This window comes from Paramormyrops kingsleyae, chromosome 15 (genome assembly GCF_048594095.1).
Source record: "Paramormyrops kingsleyae isolate MSU_618 chromosome 15, PKINGS_0.4, whole genome shotgun sequence".
NCBI classification, from domain to species: Eukaryota; Metazoa; Chordata; class Actinopteri; order Osteoglossiformes; family Mormyridae; genus Paramormyrops; species Paramormyrops kingsleyae.
The window spans coordinates 16,814,581-16,836,885 of record NC_132811.1 but is presented as its reverse complement, the minus strand read 5'-3'; the positions used below and the strand labels follow the sequence as shown (position 1 = coordinate 16,836,885).

The 22,305-nt window shown below is 46.0% G+C and overlaps 1 protein-coding gene across 1 annotated transcript in view; it reads left to right on the top strand.

Moving 5' to 3' along the window:
• ror1 (receptor tyrosine kinase-like orphan receptor 1) overlaps window positions 1-22,305 on the top strand; it is an 80,580-nt gene that overhangs the window by 45,716 nt on the left and 12,559 nt on the right. Inside the window, exons 2-4 of the mRNA XM_023794354.2 lie at window positions 7,561-7,632; window positions 12,087-12,374; window positions 15,436-15,472. Coding sequence (XP_023650122.2) covers window positions 7,561-7,632; window positions 12,087-12,374; window positions 15,436-15,472 — 397 coding nt within the window. The remainder of the gene's footprint in view (window positions 1-7,560; window positions 7,633-12,086; window positions 12,375-15,435; window positions 15,473-22,305) is intronic.

The following is a 22,305-nucleotide window of genomic DNA, read 5'->3' as shown; positions in this document are numbered from 1 at the left end:
CGTTCCGAGTTCCCTGTGGTTACAGACTCCTTACTCTGTCATTAGGCGTCTGCCAGAAATCAGTGTGTTTTTTATAAGTCTTACGGGACCGTAAATATACAGTAATATTCAGCATCTGCAGGGCCATGCACCCCCTAACCTTCTGTACTGCTTAGTGCGAAAGCAAGGTGACACTGAACATGCACTGCACACAAGCCCAGCAGAAGGTCTCCTTGGGCTTCCTGCAAGTTCTGATCCAACGATTATGAACATGCTGACAGGGGGTTTTGCATGCCTGCAGTTGTTTTGGGTTTTTTCAGTTCTGGCAGATGGCTTCTTGGCACGAAGAATGTGTATTTTTTTCGCAAGTGTTCTCCTCCAGAAAGTAAACGGGACCTTTCATGTTAAATCATCCAGGAGTGAGATGAACAGAGCTGATTAGACAGGTTGCTTTCTAAAAGTCAGAAAATCATTTGCAGTGGAAATAGCTGAATTCTGATTGGTCAGGACTGGCCACGGTGGGGTGGTCTCCACTGATAGGCTGCTGGGTCCTGAACTTCAGCTACGTTCTAGCCAGGTGTGATGGTTGGACGTTGTAGTTTCCCACTTCATGGGTCACATCTGAGATCTGAGGGTCTGTCTACTCTGTGTGTTAATGTGTTTTGATTGGCATTCTAAATAAGTCAGTGAGTAAGAAAATGATTTACACACATAATTCCTGCACATGCACATTTAATATGAACCTAGAGTGATCTCATTCTGATAAATATATAGTATAGTCATTAAAAAAGAGGAAAAAACTGATTTTGGAGTTGATATCCAAACAAAAAGTATGAACTGCGTGTGAGGAACATTTTAAGTCAGGGATTGGGAAGGGAGAGGGGGTTTATGAGGGGAGTTGGAGTTTAACTGCTGTGAAACAAAGGGATCAGTACAGAGCGGACAAGACCATCAAAAACAAGGAAGAGAAATCAATCTCTGGAAAAGGGGGTGCGTCACCAAGAATGGAATCGAGCAACGCCACTGTGAGGATGCAGGGCCTCACCCCCCCCCCCCCCACACACACACACACACACACAGACTCAGCATCCTTACACACACAAAGGCTGTGCCATACAACACACCAATCAGAGGCTTCCCTCGCGACAGGTGAAAGCCGTCGCTTTGTCTTGCCTCTGATTTTGGCAGTCATGTGACCTTTTTTGGCCTCAGGACTTTTGAGTCTTGTTAAACTGCACCCCCGCCCCCCAAAAGCCCTGAAACTGATGATCTGGGCTATTTATAGGCACCGCGGGGGGGGCTGCCGCTTCGGGAGACGTGCCTGGTCCCCTTTATCCTGTGCTGTCTTGATCATTATGTCTCTGGAATGCTGTCATTTGTTTGTATAAGCATCCATGAGACAGGCACCGGGAGGAGCTCAAGACCCGGCCGGGGCCTCTGGGAAACCCGGCACGGACCCCGAAGCTGGCGGAGCGGAGTGTGGGGGCAGCAGGAGAGGCAGAGATGACAAAATGGCACAGAGAAAGTGAACATAGAAGCCATGTTGAGTCTGGAATCCACAACAGCCCCACAAGTCTCCATTGGTCAGAAACTGTCTGCTGATGTGAAAAAGAATGAAAGATGTGTCAAAACTTAGGATGGAATAAATCCCCCAAAGCATCACATCTTGTGCAGGCTGGGTCATTATTAATTAAAACATTTGCTGGAAAATTATTTTATAGTTTATTCTCTGGAAACAATATGTTTCTAAGCAGACAACAAAAAATAGGGAAAGCAGATAATGAAGAGCATGCCTGGCGGGGGGGCGGGCTCACAGTTCTGTCCTGTACACCCCTCCTCCCCCCACTGCCTACCCCACATACTGGCGGCCTCCTTTGCCCTCATTTGACATTACGGAATGCATACCCACTGCTTAGCCTGCATTTAATATTCCCGTCTTATGCGTAAAAACATACTCTTTTCTTGACATGCAAAGACCAATATGATTAAGCAATAATTAAATAAAATCTTCAAGGAGTCTCAAATTATGGAAAGTCCAAATTGACATAATCCCCAGGCCTGTACTGTGAGATAATAATATTTCCAAGACGGGGAATTTGGAAATTCGAACATGCTGTTACGTGATCTTCTGCGTTTCATGGAGTGAGCTTCCTGCTGCGTCGATGGGCCTGTTTGGTGTCGAGAGGGATCCCGCCGTGTTTCAGACCGCCTGGCTGCTGTGATCAGTTTCACCGCCTTCCTGAGGAGTGACTGAGGAGTTCCGCAGGTAGTAATGTGCTTGGATCCCGACGAGTCACGTCTTCTAGACGTCTGTAAGTCATCAGCACCATGTCTTTAAAGATGGTGGAATGATATCGACTGCCCGGCGCACCATGAATCCCGGAGGGTTTGTAAAGCGCCAGTCACATCGCCATCTCCGACCCTGTGCAAATGCACTGCCCTCCCCTATGAAAATGTACCCTGCTTTAAATTATAATTGGTTGGGACACTTTATGAGTTATTGGTTAAATAAATTCACTGGCTTCCAAAACTCTAACTTAGTTTGCCTGAAAAACTAATGTTGCAAAGACCACCGACCAGCTGGAATTGTAATTAGATTTTATGTAAAGTGGCTTTGGGAATACAAATAAAAAATGAAGGCAAACTGAACAATTACAGCGTGGCCCGTTTACTTTTGTGATTTAGCATCGCACGCTAGCTAATTTCCCGCGCTAACCCGTGTAGCGGAATCAAAGTGTGTGGCTACGTGCTCTACCCCAGCACCCGCGAACACAGGAATGTTAAGCGTTATAATTAAGTGCTGAGGCATGCTGCTCGTGCTTAACTGACAGATCTTCTCAAAGGTCCTTCAGGGGGGGATCCCTCTTGAGCGGAGCGGAACCTTCCCCCCCCCCCCCCACCATGCTGCTCTCTGGCCTTTGTGTTTCGCTGACCAGCCCAGCTCTCGCAGTGATCGGAGAATGTTCTCAAATTACAGCTATGCTCCCGGAGGAGAGACGGTTGTTCCTTCCACAAGCCCCGCCTCCTTTAATTCAGGATGTGCTTCCCGAGAGCCGAGTGGTTGACAACACGCTAGGCCTTCCCTTCGCACCAAATGGCGTTTCCTTATTCATACCCCCGTCTCGCCTCTTGGAAACGCCTCAGCTATTAGCGGCCTGCTGTCAGCGTGCTACCAGAAATGGCCAGATGCAATCCAGGATCCCGGCTGACTGCTAAATACCTCATCATTCTTAGGACTCTCCCCCTTTCCCATTGAAATACTCATGATCACTTCCCCCTTGCCAAGGTATTCATTTTCCAATGGTAGACATTCTTTTGGGCTGTAGCTGAGGAACATGGTGATACGTGTCGATCTCTGCCGTCGTTCTCCTGCCCCTTCTGGGTCTACATGCCTAAGGATGGCTGGAGCATGCTTCTGTTGGGAGTTTGTTTGAGGTGATCACTTTGGGCTCTGGCCCAGAACAGATGTTTCAGTGAGCAGGAATTCCATTAACGGACATCCAGAGATACAAAACCGAGCCTTTAGAACATATTCTCACCTTTCACCTATTTCTGTCTCTTAAATTAGGAACGTATTGACTTTTCAGCTAATACTGGTCTTCTTAAGATAACATCTAAGAAAGTACTACTCAGTATTATTATTTTGCATCATTAATCTGAGAATATACAAGAGTTCATCCATCCATCAATTATTTATCCAGTACAGGGTGACAGTCGGGCTGGATCTCATGAAGTACTGGGCACAAAGACTCCTTGGATGGGATACCAGCCCAATGCAGGGCAACAGTAGTCCATTATAAATATTTATAATGCGTAAAGTTTCATTCTGGTGGGGTGGCGAGCTGATGCAGTGGGTAGGACTGTCACCTCACACCAGCTGGCTTGGGAGTTTGAATTCTGGTCCTGCACTGAATGTGTAGAGCTTGAATGTTCTTCCCATGTTATGTAGGTCTCTCCTGCAGTCCAAAGACTTGTCCAGGGTGTTCCTCTGACCTGTGCTCTATATTGCCCTCTAGTGACCTGCACAGAAGAAGCATTTGCAAAATGGATGGATGTCTTTGTATTATGGACAGCAGAGATGATGAAATTTTGTTAAGGGTGCTACATAAAAATGAATGTCTTCAGGTTAGGTCTTCAAGTAGGTGTTTGGCGTTCCATTACTCCTGTCTAGCCATGTCACTGTCGTAACGTAGCATGAATGTGTTGCTAGCGGAGTTAGCGGATCCAAGTCGGCGGGCAGCTTCGTCCTCCAGCCCGGCCCTCCTCAGGCAGCCGCTGTTTGTAGAGCATCATTAACAAATGGTCCTAATAAAGCCAGCCTTTGTTGCCGGGGAACATTAGAATGTTAATCTTAAAATTACCCTGCAATTTTCCAGATATTTCTTGATTGCATAATGACGGGTTAGCTTGCAGATGTGTGCTAATTGAGTAAAAATGCTTTTCATCTGTCGTGATATTCCATGGGTTTTACAGCGCAGATTTTGCCCCGTGTCTCTGCACAGTCACCAGCCTCTACTTGTCCTCAGCCGTGCTGTTTGGGTCACTCAGCAAGCCTTGCCATCCCCTTCCCAGAATTCCTTTGTAACCCAAGACAATCTTCAAGAAGTCTTCCTTGTGCACTCGACATTCCACGCTGACCTACCTCGTGAATTAAAAAGACCCGTTTAAAGCGTGAAGCTGAAATTAACCACTTTGAAAAGTGGGCCATCCAGGGTCACTCCTTGACCCATTCCATAGATCTCTGGTTGACCAGACAATGGGCCAACTGTCTCCTTCCACTGACACGGGACTGACGTGCTTCTTCATGACCTCCCACCGTGAGGTACAGGCGGCCAGCTGGACTGAGGAGTTTGCTTTTGCTCCTCATCCACCTGCTGCCCTTTCATTCTGACTTCCAGCATCCACCATAAGCTTTTCAGTGTGTCAGTGCTGCCATTATCTTCATTTAAATCAGCCCGTAACATTGTTGCTACATCTTACCGTGTGCCAAAGCCCGGGGTGAGCTGGAAAGGGATTATGTCTTGCAAGGAGACATTGGTTGATTTGTTTATGTTACTAACATTATGCCAGGTGTGTAGACTAATGTAAGCAATAATGCCATATCCCAGTAACTTTTGGTTATTTGGTTAGTTTTCTACTCAACTTTTATGCTATAAAACCCAGCTGTTAAACAGCTGTTTAATCATTGTTTAAAGAGAAATAAATGCAATCCTGTACACACAGTGTACTTTTGTTCATTGTTTATTTCATTTTTGCATATTTTTATTCATTTTTTTCGCCGTGTGTTCAGTCTCGTGACTGAGAGTCAGCTCCACGGCAAACGTAGCGGTAGAGTCCGCCAGCCTTCCCTAGCGGCTCGTAGTGCCATGGGCTCCAGCAGCGGGCAGTTACCGCGGCGACGCGCGTCCCTCTTTCATCAGGATAATAACGTAATGGCTGTTTACACTAAGCTCTATTCCCCACCTGCCTTTCGGTAGCCGGGTGGCTCTGAGTCACATGACTATGGCCACAGTTTACACCCTGCTTTCATTAAAGCAGCCTTGTTTTCTCTGTATTCTATAATGCTCGAATGCCTAGGGGGGGGGGGGCGGGGGGGTGGGCAGCTGTTTCTTTTCCTTGCTTGGGAGTTTTTGGTTCCTCTTCCCCGCTGTCTTCTGGCATTTTTTCTTTCCCTCTTTCCCTTTTCCCCGTTTTATGCACAAGTCTGTATAAATGACGTAGTGATGGATGGCCACACACTCTTCGTTAAATGCCACGGGGTCACTGTGTTATGAAAGGCGCTATATAAAATTTTGGATTGAATCTCCTTTCAGACCTGCAGGGTCACTGTGTTTACACACGCGTCCAAATTACAGTTGGTCTCATGTTTTTTCCTCTGTGTGAAAAGTGGTTAATTATCATTGTTGACATACCGCAATGAAATGTGTCCTTTGCATTTAACCCATACGTGACACAGCAGTGGGCAGGTATTATTTAGCACCCAGGGGGCAGTGTGTGGGGGCGGTACCTTGCTGCTCAGGGACACTACAGACCCTCATAAGCTATACCCCAACTGGGCTGCCTGATCATCCTCTGGCCTGATTGTAGGGAAAGCTGACAGAAGCAGCCCCCCCCCCCCCCTCACGTGACTGGCTTGTCGTCTAACTCAAACAGCCGCGAACCTGTTTTCACCTAATTAAACGGCCTTGTTTTCTAACGCTGTGCTCCCATTATGGCAGGTTAGCACCTAATTAACAGCGTCATACCCCCCCCCCCTCTCTCTCTCTCTCTCTCTCTCTCTCTGTCCAGGCTTAGCTTTAAAGCTCACTCAGGATTCTCCTCTCGACACCGTGTGAGGCCATGTCCTCACAAATGCCCCCAGCCCACTTCCTTTCTCGCTTTATCCCTGCAAATGGAAAGTATTTGCAAATCTTTCATCCCTGGGGGGCGCCGCTGCTCCATCTCAGAGCGCCGTATCTCTCTGCCACTAGCCGGTGACGATCCAACATAAGGAACTCGCACCCCAGCTGGGAAATGAACCAGCCTAAAATTCCTCTCTACTTTATCATGTTCATCCAAAGCGACTGATATTAGGGGGAAACCGAGATTTCACCATGACCTTTACATTGTTAGCGCAATGCTCTACTTCTTAAACTACAGGAAATACTTGTTCCTTGAATGAATCGGCAGTCGTGCAGGTGGATGTCGTGAGGAGTATCTGGAATGGTGTCCTGCTGACCCGGTGATGCCCCCGTCTTAAAAATAAACAAAAACAAACACGCCTCCTCCTGAAATCACTAGCGTGTGGCTAACCCAGACAGCCTTGCTTCCTGCACCGCCCGCGAGTTTTCTGAGGCGCTAATTAGCAGCTGTGAATAACGAGCCAGTCGCGGGTGCCTCCAGCATTCCAAGCTACTGCTGATGAAAATTTATTGCCCTTTAGCCAAGACCGAGTAGATGCAGAGTGACATATTACTCAGCCGATTTTAAATGCACACATCTGTGTACGTTAGTGTCTTTTGCTCTGGGAGAAAGGAAAACTAGCTTAGACAAAGAGCTTGTAAACAACCCAGTGGGACTGGTTGGGAGCGGGTCCATCCGTACGGCAGGTCAGATTTGGGGGGGGAATGTGTCCCACCTGCAAGGCTGCCTAATCGCTTCCAGGAGAAACTCGGATTTGCTGTCATGGGCAGTGATTGTTTTATTTTGCCTGGCGTGTCCCAAACACTCATTCTGTGCCGCGAAATGCCGTTATTGTCTCTCTCGGGCCAGAGCTGTCATCAGATATTAATAAGCGGGTACGGATGTGCTTTAATGAAATTATGCAGTTGTTCTAAATCCCTTTCTTGGAAGTGTTTTATGAAGCGCTCATCAAAACCATATTAAAGGTGGATTAAATTTAGGGGTGAGACCAAACATCTGATTTGGTGGAGGGGGGGGGGGGGGGAGAGAGAGATTTCGGTCTTCAAGCTCAGTGCTTTGCCCGGCTGGCTTTAGCAAACGCCAAGCCTCATAAAGCTGTTCAATTTGCAGGGTAGGGATCAAGCTGCTCTTCTTATGAGCTAAAGCAATTACACGATGATTGATTTTTCTGTCTTGCAGGCACAGATGTCCCCCATGACCCCAAAGCAGTGTCCACGGCTTCATGGAACATCTCCAGCGAACCTGAGAAAGGTGCATGTCGACGTTTCTGGATTTGTTTATTTGATTTTTTTTTTCTCCCTGTCAGGTTGTGCAGTGTGATAAGTACACAGCAGCTGGGGCAGACTCTGTGTCTGTAGGTTCATTCTGTTTAGATTTGATGACCAGATGGTTCTAGCGGAGGCTAATATCAGCACGCTAATATCAGAAAAGCCAGTGTTACGGGCCATGGCACTACACGTCTTAACAAAACGATTCCCTCGGCATTTTCTCCCCTTACTTAAGCAGCATTTGTTACAGGGGCCATTGTAGGATTTTTTTTAAGGTGGGGGGTATAAAAGGGGCCATAATTCATACAGAGGGGCCAACCTTATCATTAGCCAATGATATGTTTTGAATTGATGAGTGACAGGTGAAGGGGCACCAAGGGCCAGTCAGATTTCAGCTGTATGTATCCCCTTTGTTCGCACAAGATCCTTTTTACCAAACCTATACGATTATGATGATGAATTTCAACACCATCGTGTTCCTGAAGTCCATGTTAACTTGCAGAAGAGTTGCCTACCAGGGTGGCTGTGTGTGTCTCTGTTGTCCTTGGGCTAGAGCTCATTTTGCTGAGAGTTAAATGCACATTCACGCTTACGCACAAACATGGACATGCTGCTACTCTCCCGCTAGCTTGACATGCTAATAAGGCTTTGGAGTTTCCCTTCTACTAACAAACCCAAACCAAAAAAAAACACCCCATTTGCCATCTGTTTTCTTAGCTGTGAACCAGATTAGATTTCAGCTTCGCTCCCGTCTTTCGAGTCCAGCGTATCGATATTAGTTGGTATTAACAGATGACTCATTGCAGCCAAATAACCGCGCAAGTCCAGCCTATGGATTTCGCAAGTCTGAAAGGACGTTTATTTGAACATCATCTCTGTTATTTGGATTTAATTTTCCTCACTCCTGTGATGTGGATCTTCTGGCTGTCAAGCCCCTCAAAAAAAAACAGACCAACTGAACTCAAGCAGGGCTAATCAAACTGAACTTATTTAGTCTTGCATGATGTTAATGAACACTTGATAGGCAGCGGTTTGAATTTTTTAATTTTTTTTTGGGGGGGGGGGGGTTGGGTTAGCTGCCTGCTCCATCATGGCAAGGGGTCATCCCATGAAATTTGGTTAAGAAGAGTTGTTGTGTACGAACGTTGGCACAGAGGTGTAGCATTTTCCTTTTGAGCTGATGGATTCTGGAACAGTCCCAGAACACCAGTGCCACAGAGTGAGCGGGAGACACAAAGGGAAATATCTAAGGGGTTTAGGCCATGTTTATTACACCAAGAATATGTCTAGCGGTGCAAGTCTCAAGCAAAGAAATTTGTGACTGTTCTCCAGATGGGTTTCTCCAGACATCCATTTTGTGGGCCGCTGGCTAAAATTACCACAACTCCAGCCCAAAGGTCTGCCCTCTTCCTCTCATGAGGGCTGGCGGGGGAGGTTGGGATGTAAAATAAACAGCCCCCCCAACATTTCAGACCACGTTGTCTGATTCCTCTGACATTATATCACATCATAACATTATTTTCACAACCATAAAATGTTAAGATAACACTGCAGTTTCCTTCTGACTTTCTATACAATGCGGCCATTATATGGGATAATTTTGACGTGTACGTTTTATTACCCAGAGAAGTGAGCTGTCAAGATGAAGCAGAATCATGCTTTTTTAAGCTCCTGTATGTATGAACTATGGAGTCCACTGAAGTGGATCGATCAAGTCATGTGGAGATGCAGACAAGGGTGATTAAAAGAACCGTTGTTTAGTTACTGCATCTTCAAGGGGAGTCCGGATACAGGAGTGAGACACAGACACAGCAGGAGGTCACCCCTCAGACACTCTTTAGCAGGGGCAGATACTGGGGCGGGGCCAGAGGAGGACCTGACCCCAGCTGTAAGCTGATTGGCCCCTGAAGTGCCTCTAAATATTAATCTCATTTTAAACAAGGGCATGCAGCATTTTAAGGGATGAATGAATGAATGTTACATTTATGTAGCGCTTTTCACGACACCCAAAGCGCTTTACAGAACCAATGGGGAGCCACTTCAACCACCACCGCTGTGCAGCCCCCGCCTGGACGATGCGACAGCAGCCATTCTGCACTGGTACACTCCCCACACTGTAGATGTCATCTCTTTGCCGTTCCATGTAGTCTGATTAATCGGCTGATGCCAATTGCCATAAGACGCTTAAAAATTGGCCTTTTCTTTTTGCTAGCTGATCGATTGGTTGACCTCTAGTTACCAAGCTGCAGGTGGCTGGTTAGAGGGCAATACGATTGGAGCCCAAAAATACTAAATGCACGATGTTCGCAGGAAGGCTCTCGTCTGAAATCTCTGAAAATATACCCTGATGTTCCCTCTTTTAATCACCGCCGTGCATGTTCTGACACTGTAGACTATATGGTAATTGGCTATGTAATTAATTAAGTTCCAGCAACAGGTAATTTAACTGCACAAATGTTTTATACCAGCCAGCCCTGAAGCTGTCACCATGTTGCAGTTGCCTGGAGGGGTTTGCAACTAAAGCCTTGATGGAGAAAGAAAATGCTATAAATTAGCAAGGAGATGTAATTACAGACCTTAGAGTCTTTTACATAGATTCACTTAATTACCATCCACTTTCTCCTCAACAATCATACAGCCTGGAAATATGAAGAAAAAAAACGGTTAATAAAGTAGCTTACACATTCAGTCATTTCAGTGTGAATCCAGGGAACATAATGTTTGGTTAAGTATGTATTTCTAAGGATATGTTATTATTTTCTGTGTAAAGTTCACAGAGACCTAAGAGTGTCCTCTTCAGGAGGGCGATGTGTTGGATTTGCCGTGTAGATGTCGTACACACAGCTGTGGAGGCTAGTCCCCAGAGGCCGTCTAGATGTCGTACACACAGCTGTGGAGGCTAGTCCCCAGAGGCCGTGTAGAGAACTGCGCACAAAATGTTTTCATTAACGCGCCTTTCAAAGTCACATTCCTGAAAGTATCCCTCACAGACGGACGTCTTTCATACAAATATGTCTCTTCGGGTTTCATCTGAGGGGAGACGGGAGATAATCCATTGTTTGAGAAAAACATTTAAAAAAACATTTAATATCACGTTAGTTTCTCAGAAGTCACTTATTCTTTTAACGGAGGGGGGTGTTGGAACGCGATGGGAAGATAAAAATCGCGTATTTTATGAAAGTTGGCCGACGCTATTCAGGAAAGACCAGCTGCAGAGCCAGAGCACAGGAGCACGCTGGGGGAAGCCCCAAGGAATTCTGGGAAGGCCGGTACTGAAACACTGGAAGATTCACGAGCCAAAAGCTAACTGTCTATTGCAACAATTGCTGAGGGAAAAAAGAATACATACATGCTTTCTGTCGGTATTGTAAATGCCTGTAGGTCCTATAGATGATTGATGGAGTCTGCTGCGGTCCAGGCATGGACTTCTACCAGAGCAAGTCATTTACGCTCCTCCTGGCTTTATTAAAAGTCAGAGATGTCGAGTTTGCTCTGGCACATGGCCAACACCAGGATTGCATCTGGCATGACATGTATAGAGGGCAAACATTCCAGTTTTTCTTTTATGACGTAAGTATGTTAGAGGCCCTCTGGCCAAATGGGATGATCAGAAAACAGCTAATGTTTTGCTACCATGAGTGTAACCACAAGGATGTGGTGTAAAGAATTCCTAACCACCTGTCAAAAAAGTCATATAGACTTGCAAAGACGTGCACACACATGCACACACACACAGGCACACACAGGGTCAAGTCTGTCGAGGAGAATTTGCAGCAACACCCTATAAGAAGTGAGACCCAGTTTGATGTGGGTCAGCGTAATTAAAGTCAGGGTTACTGCGGATGATAGAGACGGGTCAGGACGAAATTAAGAACAGTGTGAAAAGATTATTTGTCCTCGCAGGGTGTTTCTCTTTGCGGAAACATTTATTGGCCACCCTGAATTTAAATTTCGTGTGTAATTGAAAGTCAGGAGGCATTATGGTATGACTGTAACAGAGGTGAAAAAGACAGCAGTTTGAGAATTAGGCATCGGCCTCGTAAGCCAACTTCATACCAGATTTTGAATGACATCCATATTCATCTGAAGAAATTCTGTGTTCCAGTTTAGGACGCAGTCCATGCATGTCCTTTATGTCCACCCCCCTTCCACCCCCCACCCCCAGAGGCACCATTACTAAAATTGTATGTGAGGAAGGAGGATGGTGATGATAAAAGTTACTGATTGGGTTGGGGAGGGGGGCGGGGGTTATGGAAGTCAAGAACTGCCGTGCTTGCAATATTTTTTAAATGCCGTTATCTCGAGATAACGAGATAATTATAGCACAGCTGTTCCCGGCTTCCGTAAGGGATTAGATTAAAATGTTATTAATTCTCTCTCAGCCTGGGAGACCCCGTGTACTAAATGGCCCCTGTGGGTATCTGACCCCCCTCCCAGACCACTTCCTGAAGCTGGAGGCCCCCCTGAACAACATCACCACATCGCTGGGCCAGACAGCAGAGCTGCACTGCCGCGTCTCGGGCTTCCCAGCGCCCTCTATCCGCTGGCTGAAGAACGACGCCCCCGTCATGCAGGAGCCGCGCCGAATCTCCTACCGCCCCACCGCCTACGGCTCACGCCTCCGCATCCGCAACCTGGACACTACGGACACCGGCTACTTCCAGTGTGTCGCCACCAACAGCTTTGGCTCCGTCTCCTCCACCGGCATCCTCTTCGTCAAATTCGGTACGTCCAGCCCTGGGGCTGCAGAAGGGGCACGGATGCCCTGGCAGATTCAGGGTCGCCTGGAATACAGTAAATCACACATAGAACATGTACACCGTGTCCTGTATTCTCCGCGTGGCACATTCACACGTGTGTTTACCGTGCCCTACATGGCTACCAGCGTTTCTCCGTGACCACCATGTAATTTGGGATGTTAAAATATAAAAAAATAAAAATATAAAAAGCTTTCGCTTATCTTTCACACCTACGTCAAAAAAGATAAACGATACACTGCTTTGTCAAACTTTTATCACAATAAAATATTAGAAATACTAATATAGAATATAATATAACTGACTGATTTTCAGTATCTTGTAGCTTGTAGTAACACATTATTTAGGCACAAAGGGCTAAAACTATTGATTCTGAAGAAGACATATCAGATATGCATTGACGTTTACTTTATGTTGGAATTCTGTTTACTAATGTCAGAACTTGATTGGGTCTTGGCTTCTTTTGATTGTGTCTTAATGAAGTAAATGACAGCCACTTGTCTGAATCGGTTTGTGAGGGGCTTAATGCGCTGTCTGCTCCTCATTTCAAACTCCTGTTGGATCTTCTTCAGTATCACAACTGATAAGTCAGAATTTTTGCTAAGTATTTGTTATTTTTATGCTTGTGACGGCTAGAAAGGCACAGCGAACAATTGAACAAATCAAAATTTTGAGTTGAAGCAGGGTTCTCTCATCGCCAAATAGAGAGAGAGAGTTAAATCTCTCTAAGCATTGAGTGACCTACTGTGTACAGAGAAAAAGGTTGACAGGAAGCAACAGTGACTAGAAACGGTCTGGGGCAAGGAAAGTAACATCAAAGGCTGAAGACTTAGTTGTGACGTGCAAAAGAAATTGGAAGATGACTGCAGGGGTTTGAGGGCTGCGATTAATGTGAACAGAGGGAAACCGGTGTCTCTTAATACAGTCAAGCAAAGACTGAGAGCAGCTGGACTGCATGGTCGAGTTGCTGCCAGAAAACATTTACTTTGTGGTTAACAAGAAAATGAGACCATCAGCTAAACAACAGAAACACTGGCGTATTCAGGGTTGGGAGCAGGTCCTGTGGACGGACGAAAGTCCATGTGTGGGACAAGTTGGACCAACAAGTTCAAAGTGAGCATCTACAAATGAGACAGAACTGTTTGCATGCTTGGCAAAGTGCTGGGAGGGTTTGGACAGAAGTTATTTCCAAAAAATGCTGGCAAGGGCTGTGATAAAGGCAAGGGCTGGTTATTCTGATGAGACTCGTACTTAGACACTCATTAGACATTCATTAAATAGCACTTACAATGCACAGTAAATCGTTACATTACACATCAAAACCAGTCAGTTGCATTTGTTTTAAGTATTTCTAATATATTCTTATCATTAAAAAGCAGTGTGTCGTTTTATTTTTTTTTTTAAATCAGAGGATGAGCCCAAACTTCTAGCCTGTAGTCTATAAAATAAACAATATATATACCTGTATGCATGCATACATACCACAGCCATACAGATTTTAATTTATATATGAATATATATATATGTATGTATGTATGTATGTATGTATGTATGTATGTAAGTATATACAGTACAATCCCGTCATAATGGAATTTAAGGGACCTGGCAAAACAGTCCGTTATATCCAAAGTCTGTTATATTCAGAGTTGCTGTATGCCCAGAACACAACTACAGGACACCATTTACTCATGCCACACCCCAGCAGACACACTTGTGGTATAGATTATTATATTGTACATGTAGTAATCCAACTTTACCTGACTGTTGGAGGTATATATGGCCTATAAGTGGTTATATATGTACGGTACAGTAGTAACCTTGACCTCATTGCTTACTGCATCCCTCCAGCTGCGAGCGTCTTCTGCCGACACACAACGTGCCTGGTGATGGACAGCCACACAGACCAATCAGTGTTGCCTGCTGTTACGCCATACCTATTTATAGAGCGTGACTATTAATAATCCCGACTACGTATCTGCGCTGGATATCACCGGCACGCCACTCGCCTTGTAGGCGGAGCCTGCATGTCCGTTATAGCAAACAAAACTACAGCTAAAAGCGGCCCTGGGGACCAAACTGTCTGTCCGTTATAAGGGAAATTCCGTTATATATAGTCCGCTATATCCGATGCTTTTCCTGCATGTTCGTAAAGGCGCATGGCTGGGACCAGCGGACCTCATCCATTATAGACAATATTCCATTATATGCGAGTCCACTATAATGGGATTTTACTGTATACGTAAACATATATATATGCGTGTCTGTATATATATGTTTGTATGATTGTATGTATTTATATATATATATGTATATATTAATTTATATATATATATGCATGTATGTGTGTATCTTTGTATGTGTGCATGCATGTATGTGTGTATCTTTCTATGTGTGTATGCATGTATGTGTGTATCTTTGTATGTGTGCATGCATGCATACATATTGCACAAGACCAGAACATGTGCCGTCCGTAGCAGCATCAGCAGTAATGATGAACACATACATACAGATACATGCTAATGTGGACACATATATAAATCTCGGCTTCTTTGGTGGCCGTAGGTCCCAGATTTACGGGATTGAGTAGCTGCTTATATGTTGGTGTTGATCTGACTCTCGATCCATGTGACACGGGGGTGAAGCCAGTTTGGACAAGCAGTGCTTCACTCAAATTCGGTCAGCTGGATAAAACCCTTAAGACAGTCTTAGATCCGGATTGCTGCTCCGGGAATAAGGAGGGAGAGTCTGACAGAGGAGTGGCAGAGGCGTCCTGTGGGGCGGGGGGGGGGGCGGGGCAGGCACATGGCAGGGGGTATTTTGACAAGCTGAAGGCCAGTCGTTCAATTATGTCATTTCACATGTTAGCTAAAGTCAAACAAGACATCTGTTAACCAGACAGGATAGACCCTGGGGGTGGGGCATGGGGGGGGGGGGGGGAGGGAAGGGGCCTTTCAAAATTGACCCAGGGTTTAACGAAAGCAGGCCTCAGGCTTGTTGCAGCTGTCCTGAAGCTGTGTCCTCTCTTCCAGATCCGCACCCCACCCCCGGCGGAGGAAGGCCCTCTCCGTAAGTCAGCTCTCCTCTTCTATCCTTGAAATCCCTCATATTTTATGCAGCAGATGAATCTTGCCATCTTCAGCTTGTGCCTTGACCTTGTGGTCGGCAGACGGGCTGGTCTGTGGCCTGGAGCGGCACGCTGGGATTCCAGTGGAGGCGGAGCCTAACGCCGCTAGCATTTTAATTTATAGCCTGATTCTCTGAGCGTTTAAGGCAATGCAGGCCCTGGTCCATCGCACGCTGATACACGTTGTTTGTAATTAGAACCCTTCTTATGCCCCTTATTGCCTGTCGTTCAGAAGCTTCTAGATGTTTGGTTTAGTGTGTTTGGTCACATCTGTATCCATACATTCTGTGCCTTCAGGCTGTTTCGGACCTATGGGGCACACCTGGCCTGGCACTCAGCAGGCCCCAATCATCAAGTCCAGATTCTTCAACAGTCATTAATGTCACAATCGATGTAGATAATGTTGGCCTTGCTAATGTATATGTGTAATTTTTAGAGAAACATTGTCTAATTGCTCATCATTTCTTGGGGTCCTTATAAATACAGACTGTCTTACTGCATTTAAAATAATAATAATTTTACCAGTGATTTCCAAAAGAGAGTGCTGAGCTTTTCCTCTGATCACAGGATCTGAACTGCACAATTCCACCGGGAAGCATTTTAATACCCAAACGCAGGGCGGCTGGCAGCTGGCTGATCACCAGCATGTGTTAAAATTATTTAAAGCCCAAAAGACCCGCCTCTGTGCTCAGCCACCAATTACGGGGCAGAGCCTCTTATGTCACTCAAATGAGGTCATCACATGGTTATATTGGCACGTCACCTCTTTTGATGGCTCCGCGGCTTCGTTTCGTCTGGTCGTTTCGTCTGGTCGTTTTGTCTGGATCACAAAGCCCACAGAGCTTCTTGCAAGGTGAGGGTCACATGATCATGCCAGTCAAATGCCCCCCCCACACACACACACACATTATACCGAGCCTGTCAAAGTTGTCAATCATGGTCGTTCCCCCCGCTCAAAATAGGGTCACCTTGCCTCACACCGGGGCCAGTGAGCTCCGTCGATCAGCTTCCACAAATGCACTGACACTCCCCCCCCCCCCCCATGGCATCTGTGATCTGACACTGGGGGGGTCGAATCTGTCTCATTTTGTGGTTGGAGAGAAACCGGTTGTTATGGTTAAGTCATGAGAACTTAGAGAGAAGCGACGAGAAAGACAGACAATTCATGGAGGTCAGGAAAAATGGCAGGGGAATTATTATGGGATGCTGGGAACCCTTGGCCTTCTCCTGCCACTGTGAGTGTTTACATAACATCCAAGTTCACTCGTGCGTATTTACCAAGTCAGTGTTTGAGGACATTATTAAAAATCGCCACATACAGTATGTGTGCCCTCTGACGGCCTGGCATCCCACGCTGGATGCGGCTGCTTCCCGGGAAGAGGTCCAGGCTGCAACCACTCTCCGGGAAAGCGGTTACGGAAGATGGCCGGAATGATGGGCAGCTGGGAGTAATGTGAATTTTTTATAACCCCAGTAAATATAACTGGTGTATTATTTTACCATATAAAAGGCTTTCAATCTGGCTGTTATTCCCAAGACAGACAAGCGTGATGGGAGAGATGGAAAATGGCGGCCCGTGACCCGTAAGGGCACAGGAGACAGGGTGCCCGGGGGTCTTTCCCGGCTTTGCAGCCGTGCTGCTTTCATTTACGGAATGATGATTTATTATAATGTCGGTCCTGTCCTGGCAGGCTGGGCGCCGCCCCGCCCACTCTGGCCTCTGTAGGGAACTTTCTGGGGTTCTGTTTTAGTACCATGACTGCTTTTTAACTGATTTATGAATGCAGTTATAGTTTTATTGTGAAGGTATTTGATTCAGCGCTATGGATGCTGTACTGGGTGTCACACCCCCTTGAAGACCGAGTGATCCAGGGGAGGGAGTTTAACAGAGCCAGCCATGCACCATGCACCCCCCCCCTGCCCCCCACGTACCCGTCAGCAAGTCTGTGTGTCACTGTTCAGCGTGTTTTTCCTAATTTCCCGTTCCTGCTTAACGGGGACCACCTGGAAACGGGGCAACAGAATCGGGGGGGGCAGCAGCCCCTTTTTCAGCAGAACAATGGGACTCATTGTCATGCTGGGATGTCAGTCATTTCCTCAGGGCACTTGGCACCCCCCCTCCCTCTCCCCCGCACCTCAGTCACCCTTCCTTCCCCCCCCCGCACACACACACCTCTGGTCGCTCCGGACACGTGCCAGCCCTCCTTCTCTCCAGTTGTCATCAGCCAGGATGAAAATCCATGGGGGGGTACTTGGGGGGTGGGGGGGGAGATGACTACCCATTCCGAAATTAGCTCTTTTGCCAAGAGAAAAACCAAAAACAACCAAAAAAAAGCCCTGAAGAATTGTGAAGGGGACCCAGAGCAATTAGCTTGGAGCCGGCGTGCTCTTTGATGCCATCTTTGATTCCCCCAGTTTCTGGTTCAAAAAATCCTGAGATGGAGACTGTTTGTATGGAAAATAGACCTCATGAGCAAAAGCTGTAGGAATTAATTCAGCCTTTCAGCCGCTGTCATGCGACACGATTCAACACCAACAGGCGGCTTATTCCATTCACATGAAATTAGAACAAATGAACTCTGTTAGGAACTGAAGGGATTACGTTCCTTATCAAAATAGTGTCGACATGATGGAAACTGACAAGGTGTGAGTGTAGAGTTGTAACTTCAGAGAGCCTCCATAACACATACAAAGGTGGATATTGTATCCCGGTGTGTCTGATTAGCTCACTAATACGCGACGTGTGTTCACCGGTGTTTGCGATCAAATGCGATCTTTTCTGCTGGAAAAGACAATAATGTCCTAACTAGCCTGTCTGAAACGGTTACTCTTTCCCAGCTTCTCTCCCTTTCTCTCTGTCTGTAGTGAAATCAGTTAAATAATAAGAATATTCCGAGCCCCAGTTTCCCCGCTCTGGCTTTGCAAACCAGCTCGGCCATCATTTTTAACAAAGACCAGATTCTAGCCTTATTGTGTGAGGCGGTTCCTCCATTCTCTTCAGGAGGCAGACATGGCTGTTGCGTTCACACAGAAAGAGGTCCTTAACCATTGCATTTAATTGACCATCTGTGTCCCCATTTTCCTTGAGGAAAGTTATTTCTGCAGACTTAGTTCAGCCTGGGTTTAGCCTGGGTTTAGCTAGGTGGAATACGCTCACTGTTTACAGACTTGCTATTGATGAGAGTACAACTATATGGGAGGGTGATCGCTTTCTTATCCAAACCTCTGAAGCGGCCCAACATAAACCTCAGGTGCAGTTCAGATAAATCACAGCATAAACCTAAGAAGCAGATCAATGTAAACCTCACATGGAGTTTAGTATAAACCTCTGAAGCAGTCCAACATAAACCTCAGAACGAGCTCAGCATAAACTTCATAATGAAATGTTTGAGCACCGTGTGGAGCCCAGTGTAAACCTCAGAATGAGCTCATTATAATCCTCATAAGGAGCCCAGTCTGAACCTCAGGAGAATCTCTCTGTAAAGCCGAGTTGCTCGGCCGCTGCTTGGCTGCAGACTCATTTAGGCAGGTGTTGATGGATTCGGGACTCGGGGTCTGAATATCAGCCACGAGGGAGGTGTCCTTGCTGACTCATACAGAGACGGAGTGTGAAACGCAAGCCAGCTTAGCCCATCTGTCAACCACCCCCCCCCCCCACCTTGCGAATGTGCACCAGTCCTGTATAGATCTCATTTGTGCAGCCGGGCTAGATATGGGGACCCTGGGTAGACCCCAGTCAGTCACTACGGGGACATTAGCGTCCCCCAGATGTCCCACCATATGATTCTGATAAATCTGTTTATTCCGTCACCACCCCAGGTGGAGAGCTCATGCAGGGCTAGGAACTTTAATCCTCCCAGAAAGATTGAAAACCCCCTCCCTGTCACCATCTGAGGGGGGTGTGGGGTTGACCTGCAGGGAACACAGTTGCTTTTGGCCCCCTTCTGTAGATTTACATGAGAAACGTCGGGGAACATTGGGGGGGGGGGGGGGGGTAACCTTGCCATGCCAGCCTCCCCCGGACACCCCCCCCCCCCCACCATGAATGATTCCACTGTGTCTGGATGCCACAGACTAACACGACAAGCCTCTTTCCGTTTGTCCTTCCCCAAAATCTTTCATGTTACCCTCACATTTTTTCCCCGTCTCTCTGTCACAAAGCCGTTCCTGTTCGCGGCCCCTAACAGAAAAGCCAGCTCCTCTGCTTTATTTTTATAAACTTTAGCCACAATAAATCTGTCGGGTTTTTTAAGAGGGAGATCAACAGTTACAATGGTTGTCAGCGCTCCATCAAGGAAATAAGCGCAAACTCTGCCCGTCAACTGGAAACGACTCGATTTTCATAGGGATTGTAAAGCCAACAGTGAACCTTAGAAATGCCATTCCTGGTCCTAATTATATCCTAGATGAACAGTTTGTTTTGTTTAATATATTTACAGTATAAATGTAACTTTCTTATGTGTGTAATCAACAACATCCTGGAGAAATTCTGTTTTTTCCAATCAATTTCCTTTCCGGAATCATGTTTTTCTTGTAAATTATGGTTGTTTTTAAGAAGACTTCAGTGTATTCAGAGTAACATTGCAGAATATTTATCTAACAGGTTTAAGACAAAACAGCTCTTATCATACTGTTATATAATGTTTTTAACATGGTGACTTTATCACAATGTTTTTTTCCCAGAATCCTCCTGGTTCTTGCACGTTGGCCAGCCACCCTTCCTGACATGTTTAGGAAAAGAGTCTTAGTTCTGTCATCATTAGAGCCAAATGGGCCAAGTCACGGTGCATCGCTCTCAAACTTTTTCAGATGAGCCTCTCATTGGCATGTTAAACCAGGCAATAAATGACACCCCCCTAGCTTTTTTGCTGGTGGGGGCTTGTCAGAGTACATTTCCAGAAATCACACCATGAGACAGATCCATGTAAAAGTGCAGACAGTGAGTGAGTAGGATGTAGGCCATACACCTCCACAAAGCTCAGACACGTAGCCAGTAATGTCATGCATCATCAGCTAGGGGGAGCTCCACAGCAAATTGCTAGATGTTCATCGTGTTCTTTGCTGCTATTTGATGGGGGGGGGGGGTGATATCAGGATGAAGAAGGCTGGTAGGATGAACTTTTGAGGAACGCCAACTTTACATTATAGGTCTGAGTCTGGATTCCTTGGAAGTGGCAGTAGGAAGAGTGATGTCCAAACTATCATCCATTATCAACTATCCTGATATGTGGGACGTTTGACAAGCTTGACTGAGCTCTGCAGACATTTGAGGCCCATTGCCATTTGCCCCCCCCCCCCCCCCCCCCATCAGAACCCATCAGCATACCATTGCACCTCACCTAAATTATACAGCTGTCATGTTTCTACCTCTCCATCGCTGTAATGTTATTTATTTGTTTGTTTATGTTATTTATCTGGTGGGGGGGTATTCTATTGGGGGTAATTTATACTTATAATGTAACTGGACAGTCTCCGGGGGATCAGTAAAGTTTTATCTTGCCTCGTGGTCATCTGAATTTACTGCCCACTCCCCAAGAAAGAAACTCCACACGAAAAGCCTAACCCCCTCCCCCACCCGCTTATATCATCTTCTCAACTCATCCTTTGTTTGCTTAATCAGCACTTCCTTCTGAATTCGTTTCCATGAACTACAACCTGTCGAAAACCAAGACATATTTCCACATCAGTCACTGGAGGCCTGACATTTTGAGATAAAACTGTAAATACGACCAAAAGATGTAAAAGGTTTTTCTCTGTTTTTGTGTGAATAAATTACAGCCATTTCTCATTAGCTGTAGGGGAACTGCAGGCCATAAATTCATTTTTATTGGAAGATCCCAGGCCATATTTTCTGGGTCCCCATTGGATAGATGACATGATACCTACAAAAATGTATTTGTGTCCAGCTGAAGTCAGTTTTTAATAGTTATGGGCTCACAGGCTTGCAGTTTCCTGTTTTTTTGTTTTGTTTTATTAGGATGGTTAATGGTTGAGTCTGTTGGGAATGGGTTGCATCCAGAACTCAGTTTAGAAGCTGACCCACAAATTTCACTCACAGAGGGCTCACTGGTAGGATAAAAGGAATGATTTAGCAGTCCGAGGCTTTGGTGTGACTGTACTCACTCCCGGAACATGCTATGCTAATTGTGGTAGCTATCCAGCTTGAGAACTACTCAAGACAGTGAACCTTCTATAGAAATCAGTGTGTTCCAACTGCAGCCATTGGATGGGCTAACTGAGAGTTGTAGCTCTTGTAGAAGGAATAGCTCCCCATCGAACTGGAACTGATAGGTAATAGCTTGACAGCTTGTGGGAGTTTTAGTTACACAAAAATGTTCTCAGGGCAGAATGAGAAATGGTTCAGAGTAATAGCCAATTAGATCTTGGTAAGATGTCATATCAACCAATCAAATATCTTGGTCCTGCCTCCTCTAGTTGCTTGGACTCACCTCCTCTATAATCTGATTGGTTATCTCTCTGAACCAATCATTTTTCGTTCTGTCCACAGAACATTATTGTGTAAATAAAATTCTCATGAGCAGCTTGACGCTCCTGACCTGTGAATGAATCAGCTTCATGTTTCCAAGGGTGGAGTCACCCAGGTCAGTGGCTCCACAGAGGTGCAGTGCTGTGTGGGAGCTGCTGAGAATGGAGAATATCATCCAACACCATCCATCTGTGAGGGTCTTACTCTACACGAAATCTTAGTGGTCTCAGAGCGTTAAATCCGTTATAATCAGCGTGGTTTTGGTGGTTCATTAGTGTTCACTGCCAT